General features: G+C 39.1%; 2 protein-coding genes across 2 annotated transcripts; one reads left to right on the top strand and one right to left on the bottom strand.

Moving 5' to 3' along the window:
- Window positions 1–554: 554 nt before the first annotated feature.
- nle1 (notchless homolog 1 (Drosophila)) lies at window positions 555–6,775 on the bottom strand. The gene is made up of 13 exons (XM_065290663.1): window positions 6,700–6,775; window positions 6,174–6,313; window positions 5,631–5,848; window positions 5,093–5,172; window positions 4,929–5,005; window positions 4,331–4,428; window positions 4,020–4,212; window positions 3,486–3,621; window positions 3,343–3,389; window positions 3,052–3,254; window positions 1,641–1,800; window positions 1,174–1,244; window positions 555–1,055 (listed from the first exon to the last, which is right to left on the bottom strand). The coding sequence occupies exons 2-13, from the start codon at window positions 6,309–6,311 to the stop codon at window positions 1,043–1,045; spliced, it is 1,434 nt and encodes a 477-aa protein (XP_065146735.1). The 5' UTR covers window positions 6,312–6,313; window positions 6,700–6,775; the 3' UTR covers window positions 555–1,042.
- ltn1 (listerin E3 ubiquitin protein ligase 1) lies at window positions 6,767–25,679 on the top strand. Its single transcript, XM_065290662.1, has 30 exons — window positions 6,767–6,880; window positions 7,605–7,811; window positions 8,233–8,331; window positions 8,418–8,648; window positions 8,761–8,813; window positions 8,955–9,135; window positions 9,346–9,519; window positions 10,559–10,749; window positions 10,934–11,081; window positions 11,455–12,213; window positions 12,468–12,509; window positions 12,604–12,814; window positions 13,806–14,045; window positions 14,173–14,326; window positions 14,421–14,568; window positions 14,720–14,927; window positions 15,069–15,216; window positions 15,398–15,502; window positions 17,343–17,485; window positions 17,592–17,736; window positions 18,021–18,165; window positions 18,417–18,630; window positions 18,711–18,948; window positions 20,671–20,751; window positions 20,859–21,045; window positions 22,810–22,981; window positions 23,059–23,279; window positions 23,365–23,559; window positions 23,954–24,121; window positions 24,785–25,679. The coding sequence occupies exons 1-30, from the start codon at window positions 6,839–6,841 to the stop codon at window positions 24,845–24,847; spliced, it is 5,313 nt and encodes a 1,770-aa protein (XP_065146734.1). The 5' UTR covers window positions 6,767–6,838; the 3' UTR covers window positions 24,848–25,679.
- Window positions 25,680–26,830: the final 1,151 nt, after the last annotated feature.

Below are 26,830 nucleotides of genomic sequence, written 5' to 3'. Positions count from 1 at the left end.
TAAAAAGTCTAGAATTTTAATATTATCATCCTACACTACACAGGGAATACATGGATTTTTTCCAGTAAACTTCTTGCATAAAATAGATCCAAGCACTTTCAAAGACCTGTATCTATGTATGTATATTTTCAAAAACTTCCCAGGGCCTTGAATTTTCCCCCCCAGATTCACAAACTTTCAAGCATTTCAATGACCTGTGACAACCCTTATGTTTTTTTTTTTTTTTAATGTGTATAAGTTTTTTAACACATTAGATATTTTTATAAATTATGGTAACCACACAGTTGGTGTTCACTGTAAAAAAACAAATACTATGGAAGTCAATGGAGATTATCAACTGTGTGCTTACCATCATTTTTTTAAATATCTTTTTTTATGAAACTCGTACAGGTTTAAACAATATGAGGGTAAGTAAATAATGACAGAATTTTCATTTTTGGGGAAACTATCCCTTTGGGTGTGCATCATAATGCCCAAACGACACATGGCTAAATGTGTTGTGCATTAACACCGGTGTCTAATTCAAGATAAGAAACCCACACACAAACACGACCTGTATCCCATCACATTTCTTTTACTGCTCGTAATGAGAAAACATCTCTGTTGACGTAGCGTGGTCCGCTGTGACGCTGCTGGTTATCTCTCTCTGCTGGAACAGACTCAGTTAATGCCGCCTGTATCACGGCATTAGGGATTAAGTTAATTACAAATAAGGTGTGTGTAGGAAAGATTACATAGATTAAACCAGGCCATCTTGGCTGCAGATTCCACGGGGCAATCGCTCACGAGCAGCGTGACGCCATATGTCATCAGGCCAGAAAAGGCACCATATAATCTTATTTTTGCCATCTAGTTGACGACAACATCAGAGAGTGCTATGTTTGTCAGCAACAGTAAAGCTGCCTGTTATGTTGAGTGATTAAGTCGATGTTTCTTGCGTTGACGCTGCTGTCTGTTGTCCTGTGTGGTGGACCATCAGTGGTTGCATCGAGGCACCTGATTGGCCGTTGCATGCAGAGCAAAAGAGCTCTGGTTTCTGTGGCTACCGCCTCCATCTAAAGGGAAAAACAAGATAATGTGCCAGGTGGTGTGATGAATAATGCTGTGCTTGTGCAGAGTCGATATAAACAATCTGTTTACATAAACACACTGATGTAGGCCTGCCTAACTTACATTCTTAAACACTTGTCCTTCCCACCGCTGGCCACCCTCTGCCCATCAGTACTCCAATCGACGGCAAAAACCTGAACAATAAAACAGTTTGGGCTTTACAGTATATTGTTAATGTGTTGCCATGTTGTTGATAATGCATTGATTCCTGGCAAAACATTTATATTTATGCATTTGGCAGACATCTTTATCCAAAGTGACTCAAGGTAGTTTTTGAGTTTAATTCATTGTTTGTAGCAAAAATTGCAAGCTGAGGAATTATATTTAATATATAAATACAATGTGCTAAACTTTGGTGATTTATTATTATTTTATATCATATCTAAATAATTATTACATTAATATTCCATTGTAAATAAATATAACTGGATTTAATCAAATTAATAATTTTTATTAAATTGAATACAAATTTGAATAAAATTTAAATAAAAATTAATTTTCATTGGAGCTGAAATGCATTCAGTGTTTACCTCATCAGCATGGCCCGGCAGATCTACGGTCAGTTTGGCTGTCTTGACGTCCCACACCTTCAGAGTGCTGTCACTACTGCCACTCACCAGCAGACGGCTGTCGGCGGACCACGCCACCTGGTACACCGGCCCCACATGACCCCGTAATGATGTCAGGTACCTACACAACATTGGCAAAGAAAAATAAATTAGCATTTGAAAATAGTTTTATACACTCATACTCTTCTAAAAATGCAATGACATGCATGTTAGTACATGAATGCTAGTTTCATCTGTAATCAAATGGCTATTGCAATGAAATAAATGTTGATGTCACGTGAGTGCCCCCTAGTGCTTGCTGCTGGAAATGCAGCATGAGGTGCAACCTTCCAGTCTTTCTGGTGAAGCCAACACAGAACAGAAGTGACTTAAATGGATTTCATTGACTTCTCCCCTCGAGAATTGACCGCCCCATGTTAAAATGCCCAAGTTCATAGTAGATATAAATGTTTACAGCGTGGTACAAATGAAGTTTTAGCTCAAAATACCATATAGATAATTTATTATATCATTTTAAATGCAAATAAGCTAATCTCTGCACTAAATAGTTGGATAGTTTAGATTAAGGGGCAATATTATCCCCTTCTGACATCACAGGGGGAGCTAAATTTCAATGAGCCATTTTTTCACATGCTTGCAGATAATGATTTACCAAACTAAGTTACTGGGTTGATAGAAGCACTGGGGATGCAATTTTACCACTTAAACATGGAAAAAGTCTGATTTTCATGCTATGTTCCTTTTAAGCCTTAAAGTTCTGTATAATTAAGGGCGTGGCTACTTGAGTGACAGGTGAATTGCTGCTGCTGTCACTAACGTCGAGCTAGGCGGGCGTGGTTTCAGCAACCAGGCCCTTCAGCTCCACGCACGTTCCGATTCTTTGATAATTTTCCATGCTGCGAAGATGAGGACGGCTGGCTCCGCCCACTTTGGGCTTCATAAATGCTCTTCAGAAACCTTAGGGTGACGTCACTACGTCTGTGTTTTATACAGTCTATGGTTATTACTTAGTATGTAGACTTATATCTAATAGCCTCTGAGTAATAAAAGAGAATAAATATCATATTATTTCCAGATATTTCCAGTTCATTTATCAAATGGAAAATGGTAAAGTCGAGCACACTGCATTATAAGATGTACTACACAACACAATGTGCTTTATTGCTGGGGTTTCCAAACTTGACCCAGACACCAAAATAAATTCACATGCGTGCTCTTTTAGCATTTTCATTGTATGATTGAAATAAATTTAATTGCATTATCAAAATACCAGTGGCTACTATGCACAGTATATGTACTACATACTGCAGAAATAGTGAAAATAGATTGGCTATTCCAAACGTAGACAAACAATGACCAAATGTGTCCTTACTTGCCAGTCTTTCCATCCCAGATCTTGATAGACTTATCGAAGGACGCGCTGGCAATGAGCCGTGTGTCTGGAGAGAAAAGCACTTCATTGACAAGAGCTTGGTGACCCGTCATACGGGCCACTGGCTTCTTATCCTCCGCTGGGTTCCATAAAAACATTGTGAAGTCATCCGAACCAGACACTAGCCTTTCATGACCTTCACCCTTTAGACAAAGACAACAGAGCTCACATGTTTGTATTCAAGATCTAGGTCCATATACTGTATACGGGTTAGAAACGGGTCACACTCACTCTGACGTCGTTGTATCGCTTCAAAGCTTTCTCCTTGATCTCTTCCACTGCGCAAAACAGATACAATCACATATATTTACATGAACATATAAATCAAATCCAGGGTCACTGTTGCTGAAAAGTGTGTATACAAACACACATACGTGAGCCAGTAAGATCCTTAGGGTTAATGGTGGCGGTGGCTGGTTCAAACGCTCCTGTGCGCAAAACATAGTCTGTACTGAGGGCCAACGTGTTCACCCAGTGAGCGTGACCCTGCAGTGTCCGACACTGAACCCCCTAAAGTATGGACAGAGGCATGTATTCATTGGTTGAGAAGCCTTTTACATAAAAAATATAAATTATGAGAGGGGTGAATTAGGTAAAGGCTAAATATGACATGATTTCCCGGACAGGGCTTATCTTATGTTTGAGATGCCTTAATTTAAAAACATCTTGCTCTGACGTATCTTAACATATATTAGTATCATTGTTTTGTCTCAAGACGCACATCTTTAATGTTTTTTTTTATGGTATATTTGTAAAAACTACTTAAATGTACTAATACAACTAAGGCCTAGTCCTGGATTAATCTAAACCCTGTCCGGGAAACTGCCCCTAAGTGTATTTTATACACCATTTATGTACAATAAACTTATATTAAAACTTATATATATTATATTATATTATATTCTTACATCTTTGGCTCGCCACACTTTAATAGTTCTGTCCTGAGATGAGGTGTACAGGAGTCCATCACCACCCCACTTCACACAGGTCACAGAATGCGTGTGACCCGTAAGGATCTTATCACATCGGCCCAAAACTGTGTCCCATATCCGAATTGAGCAGTCTTTAGAGGAACTAGCTAAATAGCGGCATTCTGGGTTCCTGTATCGGAATGAAAATGTTAATAATTATCTACAACGTGATTACATCATTGTTACATGTTCACCTACAACTGAGCGGTTATTTGCCATAATTCATATTAGGATTTTTCAACACTCACAGGTGCAGTGGTTCCCAGCACAGCCAGGTGATCCACTTGGTGTGTCCCGTCAAAGTCTTTCCTATTTGGTTTCCTGTGATTGGATCCCATAGGAAGATCTGGAAAGGTACCAATATTTAGACCTTATTGCTTAAAAGGGACATATCATAAAAATGGACTTTTCCATGTTTAAGTGCTATAATTGGGTCCCCAGTGCTTTTATCAACCTAGAAAATGAAAAAGATCAACCCAGTAACTTATTTTTGGTAAACCATTCTCTGCAAGCATGTGAAAAAATAGGTCATTGTAAAATGGCTCCCTTGTGATGTCAGAAAGGGATAATACCGCCCCTCAATCTAACCACGGCACTGCCATTTAGTGCAGAGATCAGCTCATTTGCATTTAAAAAGACACACCCAAAATGGCTCACACCCAAAGTGACAATTTTAACATGGTATAATAAATTATCTAGATGGTATTTTGTACCAAAAATCTCGCATACATACTCTGGGGACACCATAGATTTATTTAACATCTTAAAAAAAAGTCTTGTGAAATGTCCCCTTTAAGAGACTTATGACATACTGGAATGCCAACAGAGTCAACAAAACAAGCTCACCTGACTGTTTTTGCACCCTGATGCTAACTTTTTGCCATCTGGAGACCAAGCGATGGATAAAACCCAGTGCGTGTGGCCTTGTAAGACATGACAAACAGAATGTCAGGTGCATGATTCAAAACACAGGTGTACTGCATTTCATAACATTTCAGAGATAAACCGACCTCTGGCTGTGTAATGTGGAGTTTCTGTAGTCAAATCCCAAAACCTCACTGTTGTGTCTCCAGATCCACTCGCCAGATATCTGAGTAACACAAAAATACTTTGTGGATGCATACACCCTGATGATTGTGTAACTTAAAGGCAGGGTGAATGATCTTTGAAAGCCAACGTTGTAATTTGAAATCACCTAAACAAACACGCCCCTACCCTAATAGTATCTGGACCTTTTTTTGATAGACCCGCCCCACATATACGCAACCCAGGCAACATTGTTGGTAAGTAGACACGCACCTAACTGCTGATTGTCTACAAGTGTGTTTTGGTACTTGGCCCGACTCCCTTTTCCAAAGTGTTTTTCAAAAATCATGCACCCCGCCTTTAACTGGCAGAACATTGTGATAGAAGTGCAAAGCAGTGTAAAGGTTTGATTCCCAATCCACAATAAGCTGCTTTTGGAAAAAAGCGTCTGCTATATGCATATATAATGTTAAGTCTATACCTCTATATGTAAAATAACATTGCATCAAATAATCGACTCACTTTCCCGTAGGGCTAAAAGCCACAGAGATGACCGCTTCTGTGTGGCCCTCCAAAGAGCTGGTACATCGAGCCACGGCTCGAACCCGAAACACAGCTTGTGGCTGGTACACCACGGGAAGCACCTGCTCGGTCTCCAGACCCAGAGTCTGTACGCAGGTACCCAGAGACGACACCACCTCTGCATCTTTCACGAAAAACAGGAACGGCAAAGGCTCCTCCTTTGGTCAGACAAAAATATGACAGATGATGGTTTATAATGGTGTAATAACACTTTTTTTTTGTTTTTATGCTGGGTTTTTTTTTATAAAATATTTTTAAAGGGGTTTTGGACAGACGCATTGATCTTGATAGATATTCTAGATAGTTTTAGTATGGACATGACTTAAACATTAAAAAAAACTACTGTAGAATACTTTAGTATTTACTAGATTGTACAACAATTACAGTATTTACTTTCTAGGAATTGTACTACAGTTATAGTACATACTAACATATACCACCATATTTCTTTAAAAAAGGACTGCCACAACATTTAGCACGTACCTTCTGTAAAAGTGCATTGCAGACCAGCTGTAGTTTATCGGGGGTGATGTCCAGCGGTACATCAAAAGGGGAACCCAGCACCTCACCCCCCTCATCCTGAAGCTGGATCAACACACGCTCCACGTCATCGCCCATCATTCCTTTTGAACAAAACACACATGAAAAAATACTGAAGTATAGTAAAATTTAGACAATTGTAGCATGCCATTGTACGTGATATATAGTATTAGACAGTGTAGCATACTATAGTGAAATAATAAACTGTAAGAAACACCGTAATAATACCTAAATATTTACTATGGTAAGGTTCAAAACACAATAATATCTAGGAATTACAGTTTACTAAAGTAAAGACTGAAATACTACACTAACGTTTCTACTTTTCATGGACACAAACATATCACAACCGTTTAAAAACACGCGAGGAACTAACTTATTTCTTAGACTGAAAGACATATATTAAATGCAATAAATAAACCGTTAAATCATATGACAACAAAATGCTCGCATAACAAAAGTGACATACCTGTCTTTGCCGATAAAACACGCGTGTACCGTACGGGAGACTGGGCACATAAAATGTGCGTAAGCGTGACGCAATAACTGCGCGACGTTAATGTGACTTCACATCAGAAGTCAGGAAAAGAGGCTCAGCCGACATCAGCATGGGTGGCAAAAATAAACAGAGAACGAAAGGAAATGTTCGGGTAAGAAAAATGAAACATGTTGTTCAGCTGATAAACTCGTTTACTGCGACCAGCCACGTCAATTAAACGATAGATTAATACGCTAAACATGAACATATTTGACATATTAAAACTGGCCAGTGTTGTAAATGATGACAGTATTACAGACTACATAACACTATAATAAACCATCAAGATATCTCCTGTCTGATATAGTTACAAGTAATTTTGGTCTCTGTTTTATAGAAAATGTAAGATGAAGGTAGATTCGCCGTTTTTCGTTGACGTCACGTTTTTCGTTGAAGTCTGTTGCGTAATGTGATATACTTTAGTATTTGCTACAGTAAACTGTCGTAAAATGTATAGATATTGTTGGGTTTTTGAATCTTACCATAGTAAATGTTAACATATACAACAGTATTTTAATACAGTTTATCTATAGTTATAATAGCTAATTTATTTGTCTATTATTATTGCTGCAAAATACTGTAGTATACATTACAGAGTGTTGTAATATGCTACAATTCATTACTATAATACATTTAAAAAATATATTAGTTTTTTTTTCTTTATGTATGTGACATCATATGTTTTCATGTATAATCATGCATGCATTAGTTCATTAACATTAAGGTTAGTTGGTAAACTATTGATGTGTAATAATAGGACTATTGATATGTGTAATGGCTGTATACAGGTCAGATCAGATGGATGTGTAACATCAATCATGTGTTTTCTTTTTTAGCCCTCCAGCAGCGGCAGAGCTGCTGATCTGTTGGCGAGGGAGAGCGGCATTGTACCTGGTTTCGTCGGATTCGGTGTTTCCACCTCCAATGATCCGGGATACGTGCCTGCTGTCCAGGGAGCTGAAGAGATAGACAATCTGGTTGATGCAGACTTCCGCTTGGTTCTTCGAAAGCTGTCTAAGAGAGATGCAGTTACCAAATTAAAGGTACAGACTGTCTCACAGTGTTATTATAAATCAAATTAAGTGTTATGATCAGTGGCAGCCGGTGACTTCTTTTTTGAGGGTTCAAGATGCGAAGCTCGTCACGTCATGTGTGTGGCTCGTCATTTCAAAATAGGTGCCTGCTGCACATGTGTCGAAGGTGTTTATGATAAAAGAGATGCTCACGTTTGCCAGATACTCGCTTAATCTCATGTGTAATCAGAGTTTAGTATTTTGCATCTCTTTTATCATAAACCCTTTTGACACGTGTGCAGCAGGCACGTATTTTGAAAAGACGCATGATGCACATTGTTCACATGATGCAACGAACACATATTTTGACATGGCGAGCAATACACATGACTAAAATCTTTCAATTCAGTGCTTAAATTGTCCCATAAATGCTGGTTGTTTTGTGTTTCAGGCAGTCCAGGAGTTTGGAGCGATGTGCCAAAAGCGCGAGCCTGATATTGTGAAAGGTGTTCTTCCGTACTGGCCACGCATATACTGCCGAATATCAGTGGTACGACAGCATCTCTACACCACCACACTTACACACAGTTGTCTATTTACGTCAGTGCACAGTAATCTATATCTGTTTTTTATCAGGACCATGACCGTCGTGTGCGAGAAGCCACACAGCAGGCCTTAGAGCAGCTGGTTTTAAAAGTCAAAAGGAATCTTGCTCCCTACCTGAAAAGCATCATGGGTCACTGGCTCATTTCTCAGTGTGACACATACTCGCCAGCGGCCTCAGCTGCAAGCGTTGCTTTTAACGCCGCCTTTCCACTAAACAAACAGCCTGAGGCCATCAGCTTCTGCAAAGATGAAGTTCTGAATGTAAGATGAACCACACTATAGTGTTGGTTTAAATGCAAAAAACCAAAAGAAGTAGATAAATACAATGCGTTTCTTAGTAAAACTGGACAAAAAGATGTCTTCTGATTTTCAGGTTCTTCAAGACAATTTGTTAAAAGAAACAGCGGACACGCTTAGTGACCCTCAGTAAGTATAATATGTACATAATATATCCACTTAATTGCAACTTTTGGTTAAACTGTGTTTAATTTTTTAGGGCATAGCTGTGTTTTTTGTAATTTATTTTAATTTTATAGTATATATAAAATGTATATTTTATTTGTGCAGGAGTGTGCCAGATGAAGAGAGAGAGTCAAAGTATATACGTCTGTTGACCAGCTCTTTGCTGGCCCTCAAGAGATTGCTGAGTGTTTTACCTGAGCAGGACAGAGATTCGCTAAAGGAGCGATTGGCTCAGCTCATTGCACAGGGGAAGTTCTGGAAATACAGCAAACACAAATCCCCACAGGTGAGCGGGACATTTGGTTTTATAACTCCGCCCATTGTGAAATTTCATTGGTCCAGAATTCCACTTCTCTTATTTGAAAACTAACTTTTTTCCGTTTTGTGCAATATTATTTTGCATTTAGAGTTAAAATTACTCTTCATAGCTGGTTAGGGCACAATGTAGCCCTAGTTATTTTGGGTGTTTTCAGTTGGATTTGATTTTGTTTTTCAGGTTCGAGGGGCTTTCTTTGAGGTGATAGCCACAATGTGTGGTCACACACCCCAGTTGATCCAGGCTGAGGCGGCCCGGGCGTGCTCTGCTGTCCTGTTGTCAATTGATGACACAGACCCGATGGTGCTGCCTCCTTTGTGGGAAGCGGTCCTTCATATTCTGTCTTGTGTTGAGGTGAGTGATGACACATGGGTGTGAATATAAAAACAGGTCCCATTTTTACAGCTGTAACACAACCCACATTTATCCTACTGTATAATTTATATCATTTAAAGGATTAGTCAATTTTCTTAAAAAAAATCCAGATACTTTACTCACCACCATGTCATCCAAAATGTTGATGTCTTTCTTTGTTCAGTCGAGAAGAAATTATGTTTTTTGAGGAAAACATTCCAGGATTTTTCTCATTTTAATGGACCCCAACACTTAACAGTTTTAATGCAGTTTAAAATTGCAGTTTCAAAGTACTCTAAACGATCCCAAACGAGGCATATGGGTCTTATCTAGCTAAACGATTGTCATTTTTGGCAAAAAAAATTAAAATGTGCACTTTTAAACCACAATTTCTCATCTTCCTCCGGTCGTGTGACGCGCCACCGCGACCTCACATAATTGCGTAGTGACGTAGAAAGGTCACATGTTACATATATGAAACGCATATTTGTGGACCATTTTAAACAATAAACTGCCACAAAGACATTAATTTGTATAATTCGACATACAACAACGTCTGAAAGGTCCTTTTTCTCCACACTTGTAAACACTGGGGCGTAGTTTCGATATGTCATCTGTGACCTCTTGACGTGATGACGTATTACGTGAGGTCGTGCTGGCGCGTCACACGACCGGAGGAAGACGAGGAGTTGTGGTTTAAAAGTGCATATTTTTTTATTTTTCTTGCCAAAAATGACAATCGTTTCAAAATAAGACCCTTATGCCTCGGTTGGGAACTGTTAAGTGTTGGGGTCCATTAAAATCCATTAAAATTAGAATAATCCTGGAATGTTTTCCTCAAAAAACATAAATTCTTCTCGACTGAACAAAGAAAGCATCAACATTTCGGATGACATGGTGGTGAGTAAATTATCTGGATTTTTTAAAGAAAATTGACTAATCTTTTAATGTAATAAAATAGATGTGAAATAATAGACATGTTATTGCATCATTTTGTATCTCACTGTCAGTTTACTGAACAGTATCTTTGTTATTGCAGAACTGTTGGACGCATGTCAATGCTAGGAAGGGTGTGATGCCCAAACTTTGGGTGCTACTGAAAGAAGGAGGTCGAGGTCTGGCAACAAGTTTGCACCCAAACCTGCTCCCATTCATCAGCAAACTGCCAGCAGAGGTCACACAGCCCAACCTGGACTTCTCTAGAATTTTCCTCACATCAGTCATTCAGGGGTCAGAGTCTCACGTTTTTATAATAAATTTTTATATTTGTAATTTGTGCAGTAAAATTGTTTTGGTTTTATTACATTACAGTACAATGTATGAGGTACTTCGAGAATGCATGACCTCTTTTATTATTTATTAAATTGCTTTATACACACTTATTTTTTTATATATATATAAATATTTAATTCAGGTTATCGAGCGAGCGTGCCACATCCAGTCCTTCAGAAAGTGCTGCTATTGTTTTTGCCACAATGGAGTGTTTGCGGTTTATCATGCTCCAAAACGCTGGAGATGATCAGGAGCATCGAAGCATCCAGAACATGCTAATCTCAGAACAGGTTTGTAATACTATGCTATTTTACAAATTTGTCTTTCGCTGCAAAACTCTCACAAATCTACCCATTTATAAAAGTCTGTAAAAAGGCTTAACAATTTGGCCAATATCCTAAATCTCCTATAACCGAGTAATAAAACTCTTGCACCATGATGTACACCCCGCTGTTGTTCATTCAATTCTTCTTTTGTGCACTTTTTTTTTTTTACTTTTTGTATTTGAGCTCTATATATGATGGTTTCATTAATTCCTAGTCAATTATTGACATAGATTTGCACAGTTATAAGTAAATTTACATAAGCTTGACATTTATTCTACCATATTTCTCTGTGAAATATCATAGTGAAAAAATGATGCATTGAATTCTTTGTTCACAGCTCCTGCCTTTGATCGATAAAGCCCTGGAGAACCCATCGCTGCAGGCCGGCCCTCTTTTTTCTCAGGTCTCAGATATGCTGTTGTCCTGGGAAAAGCGGGTGACTGGAAAAGACACTGCGGTCTTCCAGAGGCTGCTGTCGGACTTCTGGGAGGGTCTGGGTCGACTGTGCACGCGTTTCGTTGATGCCGAAGATGCCCATGAGACCGCCCTTGAAGGCATCGCATTGCTTCTACAGATTATGCAGAACCCGAACAGCAGAGCCGTTACACGGCACAAGAAGAAGAAGAAAACAGTAAAAATCTGCTTCATGGACCAGGAAGAAAAAGTCCAAGGGGAGGAACCTCAAAAGGAAGCCTCATTGGTGGAGCCCACAGATGAGCAGGAGAAACAAGATTGTCCCTTGAGAAACGGGCACTTGCTCGATTTGGTTTGCCAGCTGGCAGAGCTCAACATGGTTTACGTGAGCGAACGTGACTCGGAAAGGCACCTGAGGTTTTTGTCTCAACTGCTCGGGGCGTTTCCGAAACCTCAGGTGTTCCAGGTGCTCCTAAAGCTAGAGGACACAAAGCCTGAAGCAGGTTCAGAGCTCGGGCCATTAGCTGAGAACCCAGCCGTTAATTTCCTCCTGAAGAGAGTAGCTTTGTGGTTAAAACAGGATGGCAGAAAGGACACAGACTTCCTGGTAGACATGGTCTTCAGTTCCTTGTGCTGTTGCAGCTCCAGTACTGACAAGACTCTGATCCTCAATCATATCAGTGTAAGACATGTGTTAGCTTTGTTGTATATGCTAGCTAGGGTAATCATTAACATTGATATAAGTTACATAAAGCATAAAACATGTTCCTGTATCTAAACTGATGTAGCATTGTGCTTGTAGAGCCAAGATCAGAGATACCCAGGGAATGCATTTACTACTAAAATGTATAGTTGTTATGCATTATAATGCAAAAATGTATACCAAATGCTAAAAAACGCACATTTTTTTAAATGTTTTTTTTTGTCTCTTAACAGAGGGATTTGAATTGGGGTGTGATTCTTCAGCTTATTCAAAAGGTATGCTGTGTTTTAAGTTAAAAAATTTTTTTTACTAAAAGTTAAAAAGTTAGGATTTTGGTGTAGTAAATAAATATTCCTGTCTCTTTCCCAGGCATGTACAGATTCTGTTCGTCTAGAAGTGTGTGTTGGCTGGCTCAGAGGGTCTGTTTTGGGGGAGAGGTTGGTGGGTCTTGCTGAAGAGCTTTGTGCAATGGGTCTGCGTGGACCTCCTTCATCATCCCTCTCGCCCTCTCTTCTGTCCTCCCATCATGCACATGGCTGGCCTCTCATCAGTCTCGCTTTGTCCCAGCAACATAATAACGGTGAGCCAAAATTTAATATGTATACATAGCTATTCATTGATGCTAACTATTATTATTAACCTACCGTATTTTCCGGACTATAAGGCGCTCCGGAGTATAAGTCACATCAGTCAAAAATGCGTTTTGAAGAGGAAAAAACATATATTTTTTATTACACATAATTTATTTAGAAAATTATTTCTAAGCCGAAGAACAGATATTTAATTTGGAAAGTTATTCAACTAAACAATAGCAAATAAAGTAACATAAACAGTTATTAACATGATACACAATAGCATACAGAACATACCTGGTAGGTTGAATAGGCTAAATTAACACGACAAGCCAAATCAAGTTCAAAAAGGTCCTTCCGCATCACTGAATCCATTGAATTACATAAATACAAGAGCAGCATAGAGCGGACTCTCGTGGCTGTAGACGGTAATGGTTTTTCTTTGTTCTTATGAAATAATTTTGACGTGTAAGTCGCACCTAAGTTACTGTACCTGCCAAACTATGAAAAAAAGTGCAACTTATTGTCCGGAAAATACGGTAATCTTTCATTATAAAAAAAAGTTATTTCTTGGTTCCCAATGAAAAATTTCTTATTTAGGCTTTAATGCTGGATTGAACATGACTTAAGCTGGTGATATTTTAAAACAAAGCACTAGACTTTAAAAATGCCTTTTGCACTTAAATGTTTCAGTTGAATCAACTTGAATTTACAATTAATTTCAACTTGCTTGACTACTGAGGAGTTGCTATAAATTAGAAAAAATAAAATTGAAATAACATTTTTTAAATTTATATAAACTCTAGTCAAGAAAGTTGTGTATGTATGTTTGTATTAATAAACCTTAATGTATTTAATATTGACTGAGTAAGGTCATGAAATGAAACTTTGATGCTCCCCATCTCAGAATTCGATTGAGACTTTAGCCTGGATTTCACAGACAACGGCACATATTTGTCTTTCACAATAAATGTTATATTTAACAATTGTTTTCTACAGAGCCTCTCATAGGTAAGGTTTATGTGGAGAAGATTATTGACAAGCTCCACGGCACATTGTCGGAAGCGAAGGGCATGTCGGACGCCGGAAACATGGAACCTCTGGTGTCGTTTATCTCCGATGTGGCGGCCACTTTCTTCTCATCAGTTAAGGGCTGTCTGTTGCTGTCGTCTGCTGAAGAACTTCTTTTAACAGTTTTCCAGATGTGTGCTCAAGACCAAACCATTACACACCTCTCAGGTAGATACCAACAGTGTTTAAGTTGCTGAATCATTTTCCAGCAAAAGTTTATATATTTGTTTTATTATGGGAGAATCGAATGGTTTAATTGAACTTTTCTTGCGTATGTTTCTTGACTGATCTACAGATGCGCTGCTTTTGAAGCTGAAACGTGCTTACACTGCAGGAGTTCATTCATTGATCACTCATCTGGGTGCAGGGTTAACACAGGGCACCCTCCTCCACAGTGTTGCGATCTGGGTTAAAAACCAGCTGCTCACTGCACCGCTGACGGTCAAAAGGTTTGACCTTCTCTTTACACTGCGTTCACCACTGAAAGTGCAATGACAAAAATTCAAAAAAATGAACTATTCTGTCTGGTTTGTTATGTCACAGTTTGCAGGTTCTGGTACAAGCGGTGGAGAGTCTCACTCAGACGATCGCCTCAGCCCAGAAGAGCAGGTGTCTCCTGCCTCAGTTTATCAGCTGTCTCGCCCCTTCTGAAGAGGAATGGGGCCGCATCAGACGGGCTCTGCCCCCTCAGGTAAACAGCCAATCACATGTGACAACATTGAAACATAGCAGATAGACCAAGTGGGTACTTCCTCAGTTTAAAAGTAAATAAGGAATATTCTGGTGTTTTTGATTTTGTGTGTTGAACAAAAGATGCCATTTGTCTCTGTGTATCTCTGCAGTGGGTGAAACGCCCTCTGTTGTGTGGCCGTCTCAGAGCGACGGGCGAATATCCCATCATGGATGTATGGAAATCCAAGGTGTCTAACAGACTGCCTGCCCACCTTTGTGCAAGTGCATTACTGGGCCGAATCATTCACACTGCAACATCATCTGATGACCAGCAGGTGGCGGCAGACTTGTCAGAAATGACTGAACTTACACATATAGGTAAGCTGTATTTAGGTATTCATTCATGCATGCATGCATGCATGCATTCAGTCAGTTATTAAGTAATTGGTTAATTTTGTTTAGTTATACCAGACCATGTGGTCAGCTGCATGTATGTGACTTTGTATTGGTTTTGTGTAGTTTCAGAGATTCTCTATGCACTTCAATGGTGTGAAGAAATGGAGCTCTCACCCAACATTGTGTCTGAATATCACAACCTCCTGCAGTCTTGGAGCTTAGAGGAGACAATCCAGAACAACAACTCTATCAAAGAAACACTTTTCACAAGGTGAAGTCATTCAAATATCACCCATAACCTCATTTAGATGTTTTTTACATGGTGGGTATTCAGTGCTTTATATAGTCCAGAAAGGAAAACATTTAAGATCATTTAGAATTAAGGAGTAACATAATAAAATATATAAAAGTTTAGATCTAAATCATTAAACTGAATAACTCTTTGATCACAGGTCAAAGGAAGAAGGCTCTCTCTGGTCACTGGTTCTGGAAAAATACTTTCACAATAACAACACGGACCCATGTGACATCAAGAGTTTATACAGCAGTGTGGAAAGGTATTTCCAGAACCATGTGTCATGCTGTTTTTCAGATGTGATAATTGGTGTTTTCTCGTAACTGTAATAATCTATTTTAGTGCCTATAGGTGGTAGATTTTCTGTAGATGTTTCTCCAAACTGCTGCAGTTGTGCAGGAAACAGCATATGCTGATGTGATGGTATCACCTCAGCCAGTGAGCTGATGTACACACACGTATAAACACACTTGATGTGTGCTTACATTGAGTTAATTTCTTGTCCCTTGTCTTTCATCAGTTTTCAATAGATTTTTTGTAAAGGACTTTTGTTAAAGATCAAATTCAGAATGATGACTAATGCTGCGTTTACACCAACCGCGTTTGAGGGGTCAAAATTGAGCCTACCGCGCCTAGTTTGCCGTCTGAACAGTTTGAATGCATTTGTGCGTCTAGAGTGCAGTAGACGCGCGGAAAAATCAAGCATTTGACGCGCATCAGAGGACGAAATGTGCTTCTTGTGGGAGGGGCAAGTGCTATGCGGTTGTCTGTTTGCAAGATGGCTGATGTTGCATTTATCGAGAGAGTTACTGGTTTGTATTTGGTCCCCTTTCAATAGGATGAAAATAAACTGCGCGAGTCGATAAACGTTAAGTGACTCAAAAGTGAAATGTGTATGTACAACTTACCACAGCAGCAAGAAGGCTCCTGATTGGTTAACGCATCGCGAAAATCCGCCAAGGTTAAAAAAATTTGCGTTAAATTCAAAATGCACAAAAAGCACCGTTTGCGACAGACGCTCAATGCGTGCCATTTGTGCGAACTAGACGCGCGAATGAGGCAGAATCGCGTCTACCACACTGCGCTAAATGCCTTATTCGCACCGCAGGACCTCCAGACGCGTGTCAACGTGTCTTCACATTGACTTTACATTGAAATCACTCGCGCTTGATGCCTCTACCGTGGCTGGTGTAAATGCAGCATAAAACATACACAGAGTAATTACTGCTTTTAGATCCGCAGATGATTTAGTTTTATAAGTTGGGTAAGAGCGCCAACTAGTGGATAATAGTGGAAAAATGGATTGCCGTTAAAACTTGTCATTGGCAGGGAAGTGTTTTTTCTTAGTTGACAAGATAACTTGTCAATGGCGGGTAAAGAGTTAATGATGGATGTGTGTGCTTTATGGAGCTTCAACATGACCCCTAAATTGGAAGATAACATGACAGCATTTTAATATCAAATTTCATGTTTATGTTTAACTCTTTCACCGCCAGCGTTTTTTAAAAAAGTTGCCAGCCAGCGCCAGCGTTTTTCATGATTTTTACCAAAGTTTAATGCCTTCCAGAAAATGTTCTTCTTTAAAAATATAAACATACAATGTACCAAATGAAAGAACAGACCCTCTGCTTTCAAAAAAAAACCCGTTTCATCCTACCTTTAGTGGTTCTTTTGTAATCAGCTTTTGAATATGGGTATGTTTCTGCAAAAACACCACATTTTGAGCAAAAAGCAGAGATAATTCCATTTTTGTGACGAACTTTTCATAGAGATCCCATTCAGAGCGATCTTTAAAACAGACACGGACATGCAGCCGCTTGCCATAGGGCAATACTTCCGGGTTTAAAATGTTGCGGAAGGGCGCCACCTGGTGGATAATAGCGGTATTGCCGAAAGACAGAAAATCTCGTCATTGGCGGGGAAGCGTTTTCTCTTAATTGACGAGATATCTCGTCAATGGCGGTGAAAGAGTTAACTGAAAAGAAGTCTGTATATCTGGCACAAGGCTAAGCTAATCATTTTTCATGATTTGTTTTCATCTAAAAGTCACCCAGACTGAGCCTTTCTTGCTAATTCTGTTTCTTGGTTTGTGTACGTCTCAGCTTCTTTCCCCTCACAGATCACAGTGTGAGCACGTTGCAGGTTTTGTGTCCACTTCTAGCCAATGAAGAGAGAGAATCGCTTGTCGCACTGTGCCTCGCAGAGCTTCTTCACTGGCAGGACGGAGAAAGCGACTGCATCCACCGTAAGATTAATATCATACACACGGTGCACATCATGAGTCATGTAGGCTGAACAGCCTCAGTCACGCTAAACTAAACTGATGTTGTATAATGTTATTGTGTGCGTAGGCATGCGGGCGTGTCTGGCTGTGGTGCATTGCTGTCTGCAGGCTGACACTCCTGTAGAGGATGAGATTTTATCGGCCATATTGTTTATCATTGCCACAATCGCTGCATGGAGGAACAGCAGAGAGGAATGGTTTCTGTTCAACAGGTATGCCAGCTCTGTGAATGCTTATCACATCAGAGCCATGCCCTTGCAGTTGGCACACATGATCCAGGTGTAGTTGTGCCACTCAGTATGTGGATTCGAACCCATAACCTTTTGCGTTGCTAATGCAATGCTGTACCAGGAGAAAATTGACAGATGATTGCATTAGCTGTACAAAAGATTGCGGGTTCGATTCCTAGGGTATAGCTTGAATGCCATAGGGTAAAAGCATCTGCAAAATGTATACCATTTTATACCAATGCCATTTTCACTGTATTGATTTATAGTGACCTTGGGAAAGTTTCAGCTGCAGAGCTCTCATTGACTGTAGAGATGATGCGTTTTCTGTGCTGGTTGGTCGAATATTCTCCCACTGTCTTGGCAAACACCCAATGGGATCTTCTGCTGTGCTCCATGCTGGCGTGGCTTGAGGTGAGATTTCTTCATTCAAATTGTTTGTATGCAGAAGAGCACTCTCCTCCACCTTTAAGAGATTTCCACTCCGGTGCCCAATCAAATCTGCATTTTAAACAGGTCACATTTTAATATATCAGGTGTAAATAACATCTGATGTTTTACACGTATGGCAGATCTCATAATTAATCACGCTTACCCTGACAACCACGGTGCGCGCATGACACCGAATGTCATAATTACTAATCGTGTGATTGTGTCTTTTGCAGACCGCTAGTGAAAACAGCAGCGTGTTCTGGAATCCTTGGGTGCAGTTGTTTGTATGCGAGAACTGCGAGCTGATCGTGAGACTCAATCGTTTTTTCACATCGCCCCCTGCTGGTGTGGTGGAGCTACTACCTCCAGATCTGAAATCTGAATGGAATGAGTTCTTTATGGAGGGAATTTTCAACCTTCTGCTTCCTCTACTTATTAAAATCCCCCGTGAGTTTGCCTTAGCAAAAGATCGTTTACATCGTTTTAAAATAAAACATGGCTGTTAACATGTCATTCTTTCATCTCAGTGGATTTTACAGAGCCTGACGATCCGTCATTTCCCATGCCCGTCTTGAGGGCGGTCGGGGAAGCTCTCACTTATATTCCAGTGGAATTCCTCACACACAACAAACTTCCTCCTCGGTTCGTGGCCGATCAGAGAAGCAACCTGCCTGAGCCCGTGCAGACCCTGTTGAACACTCTCTCACCCCTGCTAGTCTTCAAAGCTCGCCCTTTACAGCTTGCTGTATACAGTATACTGCATAAGTAAATTACAGCTCTTATTTTTCTCTTATTCATTCTGTGTTTACAAAATATAGACATCTGATGGAGAATCATTTATATAAAAGAGTTAAACATTTGATTTTTACCGTTTTGGAATCCATTCAGCTGATCTCCGGGTCTTGCTGTACCACTTTTAGCATAGCTTAGCATAATCTATTGAATCTGATTAGACCATTAGCATCGCGCTAAAAAAATAACAGGCGTAGTGATATTACGCACTGCCCGAAAATAGTCCCCTTGGTTACTTTCAGTAGCAGGGGACTATTTTCAGGCACTGCGTAGTATCATTGCGCCTGCTGCAGCCATGTTACAGCAGCAAAGTCCTTGATTATTTCACCAGTTTGAGAGTATAGTTCCTAGCCATATCGCCTAGAAAATCGCAACTTTGAATTTTCCGTCGGTCTTAGTACACAATGTAACTACAGAAGAGTCAAGTTTTAAATGGGAAAAATATCAAAACTCTTTGGTTATTTTTTAGCGCAATGCTAATGGTCTAATCAGATTCAATGGATTATGCTAAGCTATGCTAAACGTGGTAGCGCCAGACCTGGAGACCGGCTGAATGGATGCCAAAATGGTAAAAATCAAATATTAAACTCTAGGGGAGCTGGAAAATAGGCATATTTTTCAAAAAAAGTGGATCAATGCAAAATACATGAATGCATTCTGCTTTTAGCTCTTTCTTGATCCAAAAGTGTATTTTACGCAGCCGTTTTTAGACTGCTTTTCTTTTCCTTTTTCCTGTTTTGTTGGTTCAGGAGAAAGATAAGGTAGCTGTTGTTTGAATTTAATTCTTGCTCGTTTGCATGTCCAGGGTTGCCAGATCTGCATAACAAAATAAGCCCAATGGTCACTTACAACTAGCCCACTGACATTGACACAAACATCATAATTAATATCATCTTGCCTTAAAGGGATAATTTAGCACAAAATAAAATTTTTCCTATGATTTACTCACCCTCAAGCCATCCGAGATGCATGTATCCATCATCTTTTAGACAAACACAATTTGAGTCATTTTAGAAAATGTCTTTGCAGGGTGCATGGAGGTATGCAAATGTATAGTTTGACAGGCAGTCATTGCATATTGGCCTGCGCCTTCCACAGAAGATATTTATATAAATATATCTAGACCAGTTTACTTAATGACTTCTATTAGGATGTAAAAAGACTTTTCTGCAAAACAAAAACTTTGCTGGAAAAAATGCCTACCCTGCATTTTAAAGCGACATTAGCTTACACAGTTTATGTCTTGAACAGGGAGTTTCATGTGTAATGGCCATTAAAATTGAATTACAACTATTTTTGCTGCAAGCTCTCTTAGTTGCCTTATTACTGTAACTAACTGGAACAGTATACAGAACTTTACCATAAAGTCTTGATCAGCATTTGAAACTGTTAGTTTTTGTTCTCTGCTTGTTCTGCGGAGACTGCAAAATGCATATTGGACTTTCCTGCAAGTTGCTTTGTTTCGAAAGTAGGTTGAGAACATAATTATAAGTGTAATAGAAACTAATGCTCTATATTGCAGCAGGAGATTGTAGCATGATTTAAGATTACACTGGGTTTACTGTAATCTCCTGGAAGCCTTTGCTGAAATGTTTTGTCTTATAAGTTTATGAATAAGTCTGGGTATAATCTCCTCTCAGGAGGAGCGTGTGAAGTTTAAGAATAAAATCCGATTGACGTCTTCATATCGTGCAGGGTGATGCCTCTATTGCCGGAGAGCGACAGCGAGAGTGCCAGGGCTAAATCTGAAGATGAAGATGGGGAGGAGCCATGCCTGTAAGACAAGCCTTCTGGACCAACAGCCTACCTTTAAATTCAAAACCTTAAATTTATGTACACTACATAATAGCAAAAACATGATGTATTGTTGATGTTGTGTTTAGATCTCCTCCGGCAGCATTAATGAGCATCCTTACTAGTACAGAGGAGCTGCTGGAGAATATTCTGGGTGGTGTGCAGGTGGGCGAGTTTGCCGTGGTTCAGCCTCTCAGTGAGGAGCACTGCTGCATTCTGGGATATTTGTTGGCATGGAAACTCCTTCTCACTTTCTTTAAAGCTTCTTCGTCACATGTGAGTAGAATATAGCTCATAAATAACACGTATAACTGCTCCACTGATCTCATTTTAATGGAGTGTGCTAGAGGCTTTAAAAGATCTATCATGCACACAAATTTTGGTATCGAATCACTGATCCTAAATGATTGTGATTGTTTCTGTAGTCGGTTGTTTCTGTTTGTAAGACACATGGCTTGTATGGCAAATGTTTTATTATATAAAGTGCATTATCATTCAAACTTAAAGGGCACCTATTATGCAAAATCCACTTTTACAAGGTGTTTGAACATAAGCGTGTGGGCAGTGTGTAAACACAACCACTTTTTTGAATTTGATATTAAACCCATGATTTACTCACCCTCAAGCTGTCCGAGTTGCATATGTCCATCGTTTTTCAGACAAACACATTTTCGGATATTTTAGAAAATGTTTTAGATCTTTCAGTTGATTAAATGTAATGTTACGTGATCCACCCATAGTCCACGACCTTCAAGTCCAAAAAAGTGCGTCCATCCTTCACAAATTAAATCCAAACGGCTCCAGGATGATAAAAAAAGGTCTTCTGAGGGTAATCAGAACCCTCTGATGGTGTTGTTGTAGAAATATCCATATTTAAAACTTTATTAACGAAAATAAATATCTTCCGGTAGCGCCGCCATCTTAGACTCCTCTGTATTCAGGAGAGAGTATTAGCGTAGTGTATGCACTTTTCTTAGTGACGTATGACAAATTCGGAGGGCGGGGGCACAGAGCAGCAGCAGAGTAACCTCCGTAAGCTGCGTAAGCTCTCATCCTGAATGCGGACGCGACTAAGATGGCGGCGCTACCGGAAGATATTTATGTTCGTTAATAAAGTTTTAAATATGAATATTTCTACAACAACACCGTGCGGATTACCCTCAGAAGACCTTTGTTTATCATCCTGGAGCCGTTTAGATTTAATTTGTGAAGGATAAACGCACTTTTTTTGGACTTGAAGGTCGTGGACCCCGTAACATTACATTTAATCAACTGAAAGATCTAAAACATTTTCTAAAATATCCGAAAATGTGTTTGTCTGAAAAACGATGGACAAATGCAACTCGGACAGCTTGGGGGTGAGTAAATCATGGGTTTAATATCATTTTTGGCCGAACTATCCCTTTAAAGATGCTGTTTTGACTCTCTTGTTAATTTGACATCACACTGATAAAGCCCCACCCACTGCTACTGACTGACAGTCCTGCATTAAAATTTCCAACAGTCAGCAAGTTGTATGCTGTTCGCCATATATCAATAGTGAGATATTATAGTTTCATACTGTGTTTACAGGAATCAGATCTATTTTAACTAAAAGCGCTCACTGCTGGGGCATTTTGGACATGCTATAAAAATGATCTGTTGGTTATTTTTTTAGCTGAAACTTCACAGACACATTCTGGGCACAATTGAGACTAATATTAAATCTTGTAAATATGTTCATAATATATGCCCTTTTAAAGGTAATTAAAATGACCAAAGGTGAAAAAATGGGTAAAACATATTATCATGTTTTCTTTGTATATGTAAAATGTTAATACCATGGTATTCTTTGGGAAACTATTATATAAAATGGTGATAATTATTTATATCATTGTTTTATGTTGATATGTTTATATTGTTTTGTTTGTAAGGATTAAAAATGACCAAAATGTACCATGCTAATACCATGTTATAAAATAATGTTAATACACACAAGTACCACCAATTTACTTTAGTAAAAGAGTCAAATCAACTTAAACATTTGTCTTTGTATTCTAGCTGCGAGCTCAGTACTCTCTGCACTGGAAAAAGACTCGATCCCTTCATAAACTTCTGCTGCATTTGTTTCGACTGATGCCAGAGATCCCATCACTGCCTGGCCAACCAGCAGAAACCTCAAGCAGAGAACCAAAGACCTTCTTCACAGAGACCCTGTCTCTCTCTCCCCGCAGTGCGTTATATCTCAAATCTTGTGAGTTTATCTGTGTGGTATAGTATGACATCTCATTAAGCGTATGTGTGTTGTAGAAACCGAAGGTCTGCAGTTGGAAGTTCCTCATCTGGCGTGTTCGGTATACTACGGAGCACTGAAGGACCTGCCGGCGATGGTGCGCCTATGGTGGAACAGCCAGGAGAAACGTGTCTTCAGCATTGTGGATAAATTCACAAGCAAGTACGTCAGCAGCGTGTTGTCTGCGCAGGAGATCGCGTCTGTGCAGTCCAGCACATTGACTTTTGAAAACATGACGGTGAGCAGCTATCGAAATCTTCTTGCGTGTTTTTTTTTGTTTATTGGCAGTTTTGTGATCTGATCTACATCTTTTCTAATCTCAGGTAAAAGCACGTTCTACTACACGGGAGGTGATCGCCACGTACTCGGTGGATGATATCTTTATAGAGCTGGTGATTCAGCTGCCTCAGAATTACCCGCTCGGATCAATCTCAGTGGAAAGTGGGCGGAGAGTGGGCGTGGCCGTACAGCAGTGGCGCAATTGGATGCTTCAGCTCAGCACGTACCTCACACACCAGGTACCGGAACCCCATAGTGTTGTTGTGGTTATTATAACTGTGGGACAAGCCCCACCTTATTTTACTTTTGTCCCAGACATAGAGTGCTGCAGGGATGATGTATTTTTGTAGGCCAACCCGAAATTTAGCAGGACACTGGTTCCCACGCCAAAAAAGACTATTTGATTTTTTCCCAAATAGACTTTTGGATGATCGCAAATTTAACATAAGTTAAGGACACTTACACATTTTGTCCAACAAGTTAATCTTCACAGATAAATAAAAATTGTGTAGGAATTTTTGGACCATTCCTTTACATCTAAAAAAATCTTTCCGTGTTATTTTGTCAAGCGTTAAGTAAATGACTGTTAAATGAATTCTCTTATTTGAAAACTTGTTTTTTGGCTGTGATTAGAATGGAAGTATCCTTGAGGGTCTGTCTCTGTGGAAAAACAATGTTGACAAGCGTTTCGAGGGGGTTGAGGACTGTATGATCTGCTTCTCTGTCATCCATGGATCCAATTACTCGCTGCCAAAGAAAGCCTGTCGTACCTGCAAGAAGAAGTTCCACTCCGCCTGTCTGGTGAGTGCCATACAGTACACACAAACTCCCACTTGGATTTTTGGTTATTTTCAGGCAGTGTTTTAAAAATATTGGCAGTACTAAGTGTTGCTTTAATGCATTTATATGTTTAGATATGAATTTATACCTGAATCTATAAGATCTTAAGTAAACATGAAATATTTTACTGCCCATATTCCATGTAAAGACATTTGGTTATTTGGAATTAAACCGGATATTCAGGAAGGAAAAATATGAAGGGATGATAAACTGAATGCTTGATGACGTCAATGAAAATAAAAATTGTTTTAGAGAAAGAGCAAAATAAAAGATTACATTTTCTTTTCTTTGAAATCACTGTGATTTATACACAACAAACCAGGAGTGTTTTAAGGATATTAATACTCAATTTCGACTTCATGTCGACTTTATAGGACATTATTGGATGTGACAATGTACCCCATTTACTTCAAAGGTTTTAAACCTTTGAAGGTCAGCTGCACACTTAGGAGCCGAATGATTTTTTTTCTTTCTATTGAGGTCCTGAATCGTGAATCTGTCTCAATTTATTACTGCAATTTTGCAGATATTTCAAAATCGGGAAAATGTGCAGCCTTGAATGGTCTAGAAGAACATTCCTCGCTTTTTACTGATTGGTTGTTTCCATTTCCTTTCATTCCACAGTACAAATGGTTCACATCCAGCAACAAATCCACGTGTCCTCTGTGCCGAGAGACGTTCTTCTAATCGCCGTCTCCATGGTCACACAAATAATGACTAAATGACGTCCTGTGCGAGCAAACGGCTGACTCGGAGAGAAATGTTCTCTTCATTTGTTTGTACATGTGATTTTTGCAGTGCTGCAAATGACTGTGGCCTTTTAGTTTCTGACTCTGAGGATGAACCCGACAACCTCGGTTTCAGAGAAAGGAATGGATAAACGCAGTCGGAAACTGGACCTTAAATTGAAGGGTGAACAAGTTATAGCCTGTGTGCCTCTTCAGATGGCATTTTTGAATCTGCAGGAGTAGTTTACCAAAAAAATAGGTTGCCTTTCCACCCAAAAGTTGAATCTTCACACAATAGTGACCGTTTATAGTGGCCATATCAATCAAGTTCAATTTTCACATTGAAAATGGCGTCCATGGTGTAGGTTTGACATCACTAATTGATTCTCGCATGTCAAATTACCATCTTGAGAGCAAACCTGTACCATATTTGACTTCTGTAATGTTTTTACATGAAGGTGAGCCAATTATTCCAGTCTATTTCTTTAAATACAATTATAATGTGCAAGAATGGAAAATTGTCACAAAATAAGCAACTGAAATATGCCAGTCACAATTACAGTAGAACTGTTTATAAATAGGAAGTAATGTATTTTCTCAGATAGCTGTGGGACCATTTCAATGACCTGTGAAGAATAATGGACTGAGTTTTCGCCTTTTTAATCTCATTTTGATTATATGCTGTGTAATAATACATAATGCTGCATGCAGCAGCAATTTCTGTTTGCTTTGATCATATTTGTCGTAGACAAACACAATATGTGGTTCTGAAATACAGATGTTTATCATTCTTTTAGCCTCCCTCAGCATCTGTCCATCACATTTTGCTGCATTAAAGCTCTTGGGTTCAGTTTGCATTTACGCAAAGAAACATGCATCTCCTGTAATTTGAGAAGTTGTGAAAGAAGCTGGTGATCAAAGGACATCTAAATTTGTTGCTCTGCGATTAATATTTTAAAGACATTCCCACTGAGGAGCCATGTTTATTGCATGATTCAGACACGCTATGAACAAAACCATGTTGTCTCCTCAGGCCATGTTTAAATTTTAAACCCAATTTATGTCATCTAGGTTTTTATAACATTACAGTACATGACAAGTGAGACAAAAAAATGCCTTTTATCTTCAAAGCAACCGGACAGGAAGTAGTGTGACATGAATAAGAGCAGGTTATGTCTGATATGTAATATTAAAGGAACAGTATGTAGGATTGTGACCAAAACTGGTATTGCAATAACAAAACTTGTGGCTAAAACTGGTACTGCAATCACACAACTGGTGGCCAATACACAAAATGTCAACATAAACATCAGTTGAGGGCTGCAACTCCACTTTTTAAATGACAATATCCTGGCCAGACCACTGTTGTCAGTGATATAAGTTTTTGAAATGAAAATGATTTTTTAATGTCTAGTGACATATCAGGGCCATTTTATGATTAATTGATATACATTTCTTACATACTGTTCCTTTAAAAAATCTGTGATATCAGTATTGACAAAAAGACAGTGTCACAGGTCAATAATTTCAAATACATCAGTAGGCATTTCCATGTTGTGCTCAACCATAAGTTCTATATATAGGCTACATAAAACAAATCTTAATCACAGAGATGTCAAATATTATTTGGTTGTGTCCCTCATAGGTTATGATCACATTAGGAAGGATCACATATGTAGATGTGCTGGTGTGTCAACCCTGATATAATGGTTTTGATCGTTCATGAAAAGAGTTTCCACTACAGCTATAGTCCCCAAGCATTTTATTTATTTTGACAAAATACATGTTTTTTCCCCAAATAGTTTGTGTTTCTGCTGGTGCATGTGCTTTCTGAAATATAATGAAGAATACAAATAAATTATACATTAATTAAACATATTAACTCTTGCCGTATAAAGCTTGGATATACATTTTAATAAATAAAACAATGATTCTGAAACGT

The sequence above is a fragment of the Paramisgurnus dabryanus genome, chromosome 10, assembly GCF_030506205.2.
Source record: "Paramisgurnus dabryanus chromosome 10, PD_genome_1.1, whole genome shotgun sequence".
NCBI lineage: Eukaryota > Metazoa > Chordata > Actinopteri > Cypriniformes > Cobitidae > Paramisgurnus > Paramisgurnus dabryanus.
The sequence above is the reverse complement of the archived record's forward strand: the minus strand, read 5'-3'. Positions and strand labels throughout refer to the sequence as shown.

Coding starts and splice junctions, on each gene's coding strand:
- nle1 (XM_065290663.1), bottom strand. CDS start 6,311: ATGATGGGCGATGACGTGGAGCGTGTGTTGATCCAGCTTCAGGATGAG. Junction 4,213..4,330: donor TGCTGGGAACCACTGCACCT/GTGAGTGTTGAA, acceptor ATTCCGATACAG/GAACCCAGAATGCCGCTATT. Junction 3,622..4,019: donor AAGTGTGGCGAGCCAAAGAT/GTAAGAATATAA, acceptor TCCATACTTTAG/GGGGTTCAGTGTCGGACACT.
- ltn1 (XM_065290662.1), top strand. CDS start 6,839: ATGGGTGGCAAAAATAAACAGAGAACGAAAGGAAATGTTCGG. Junction 8,814..8,954: donor GACACGCTTAGTGACCCTCA/GTAAGTATAATA, acceptor TTATTTGTGCAG/GAGTGTGCCAGATGAAGAGA. Junction 14,046..14,172: donor AACCATTACACACCTCTCAG/GTAGATACCAAC, acceptor ACTGATCTACAG/ATGCGCTGCTTTTGAAGCTG.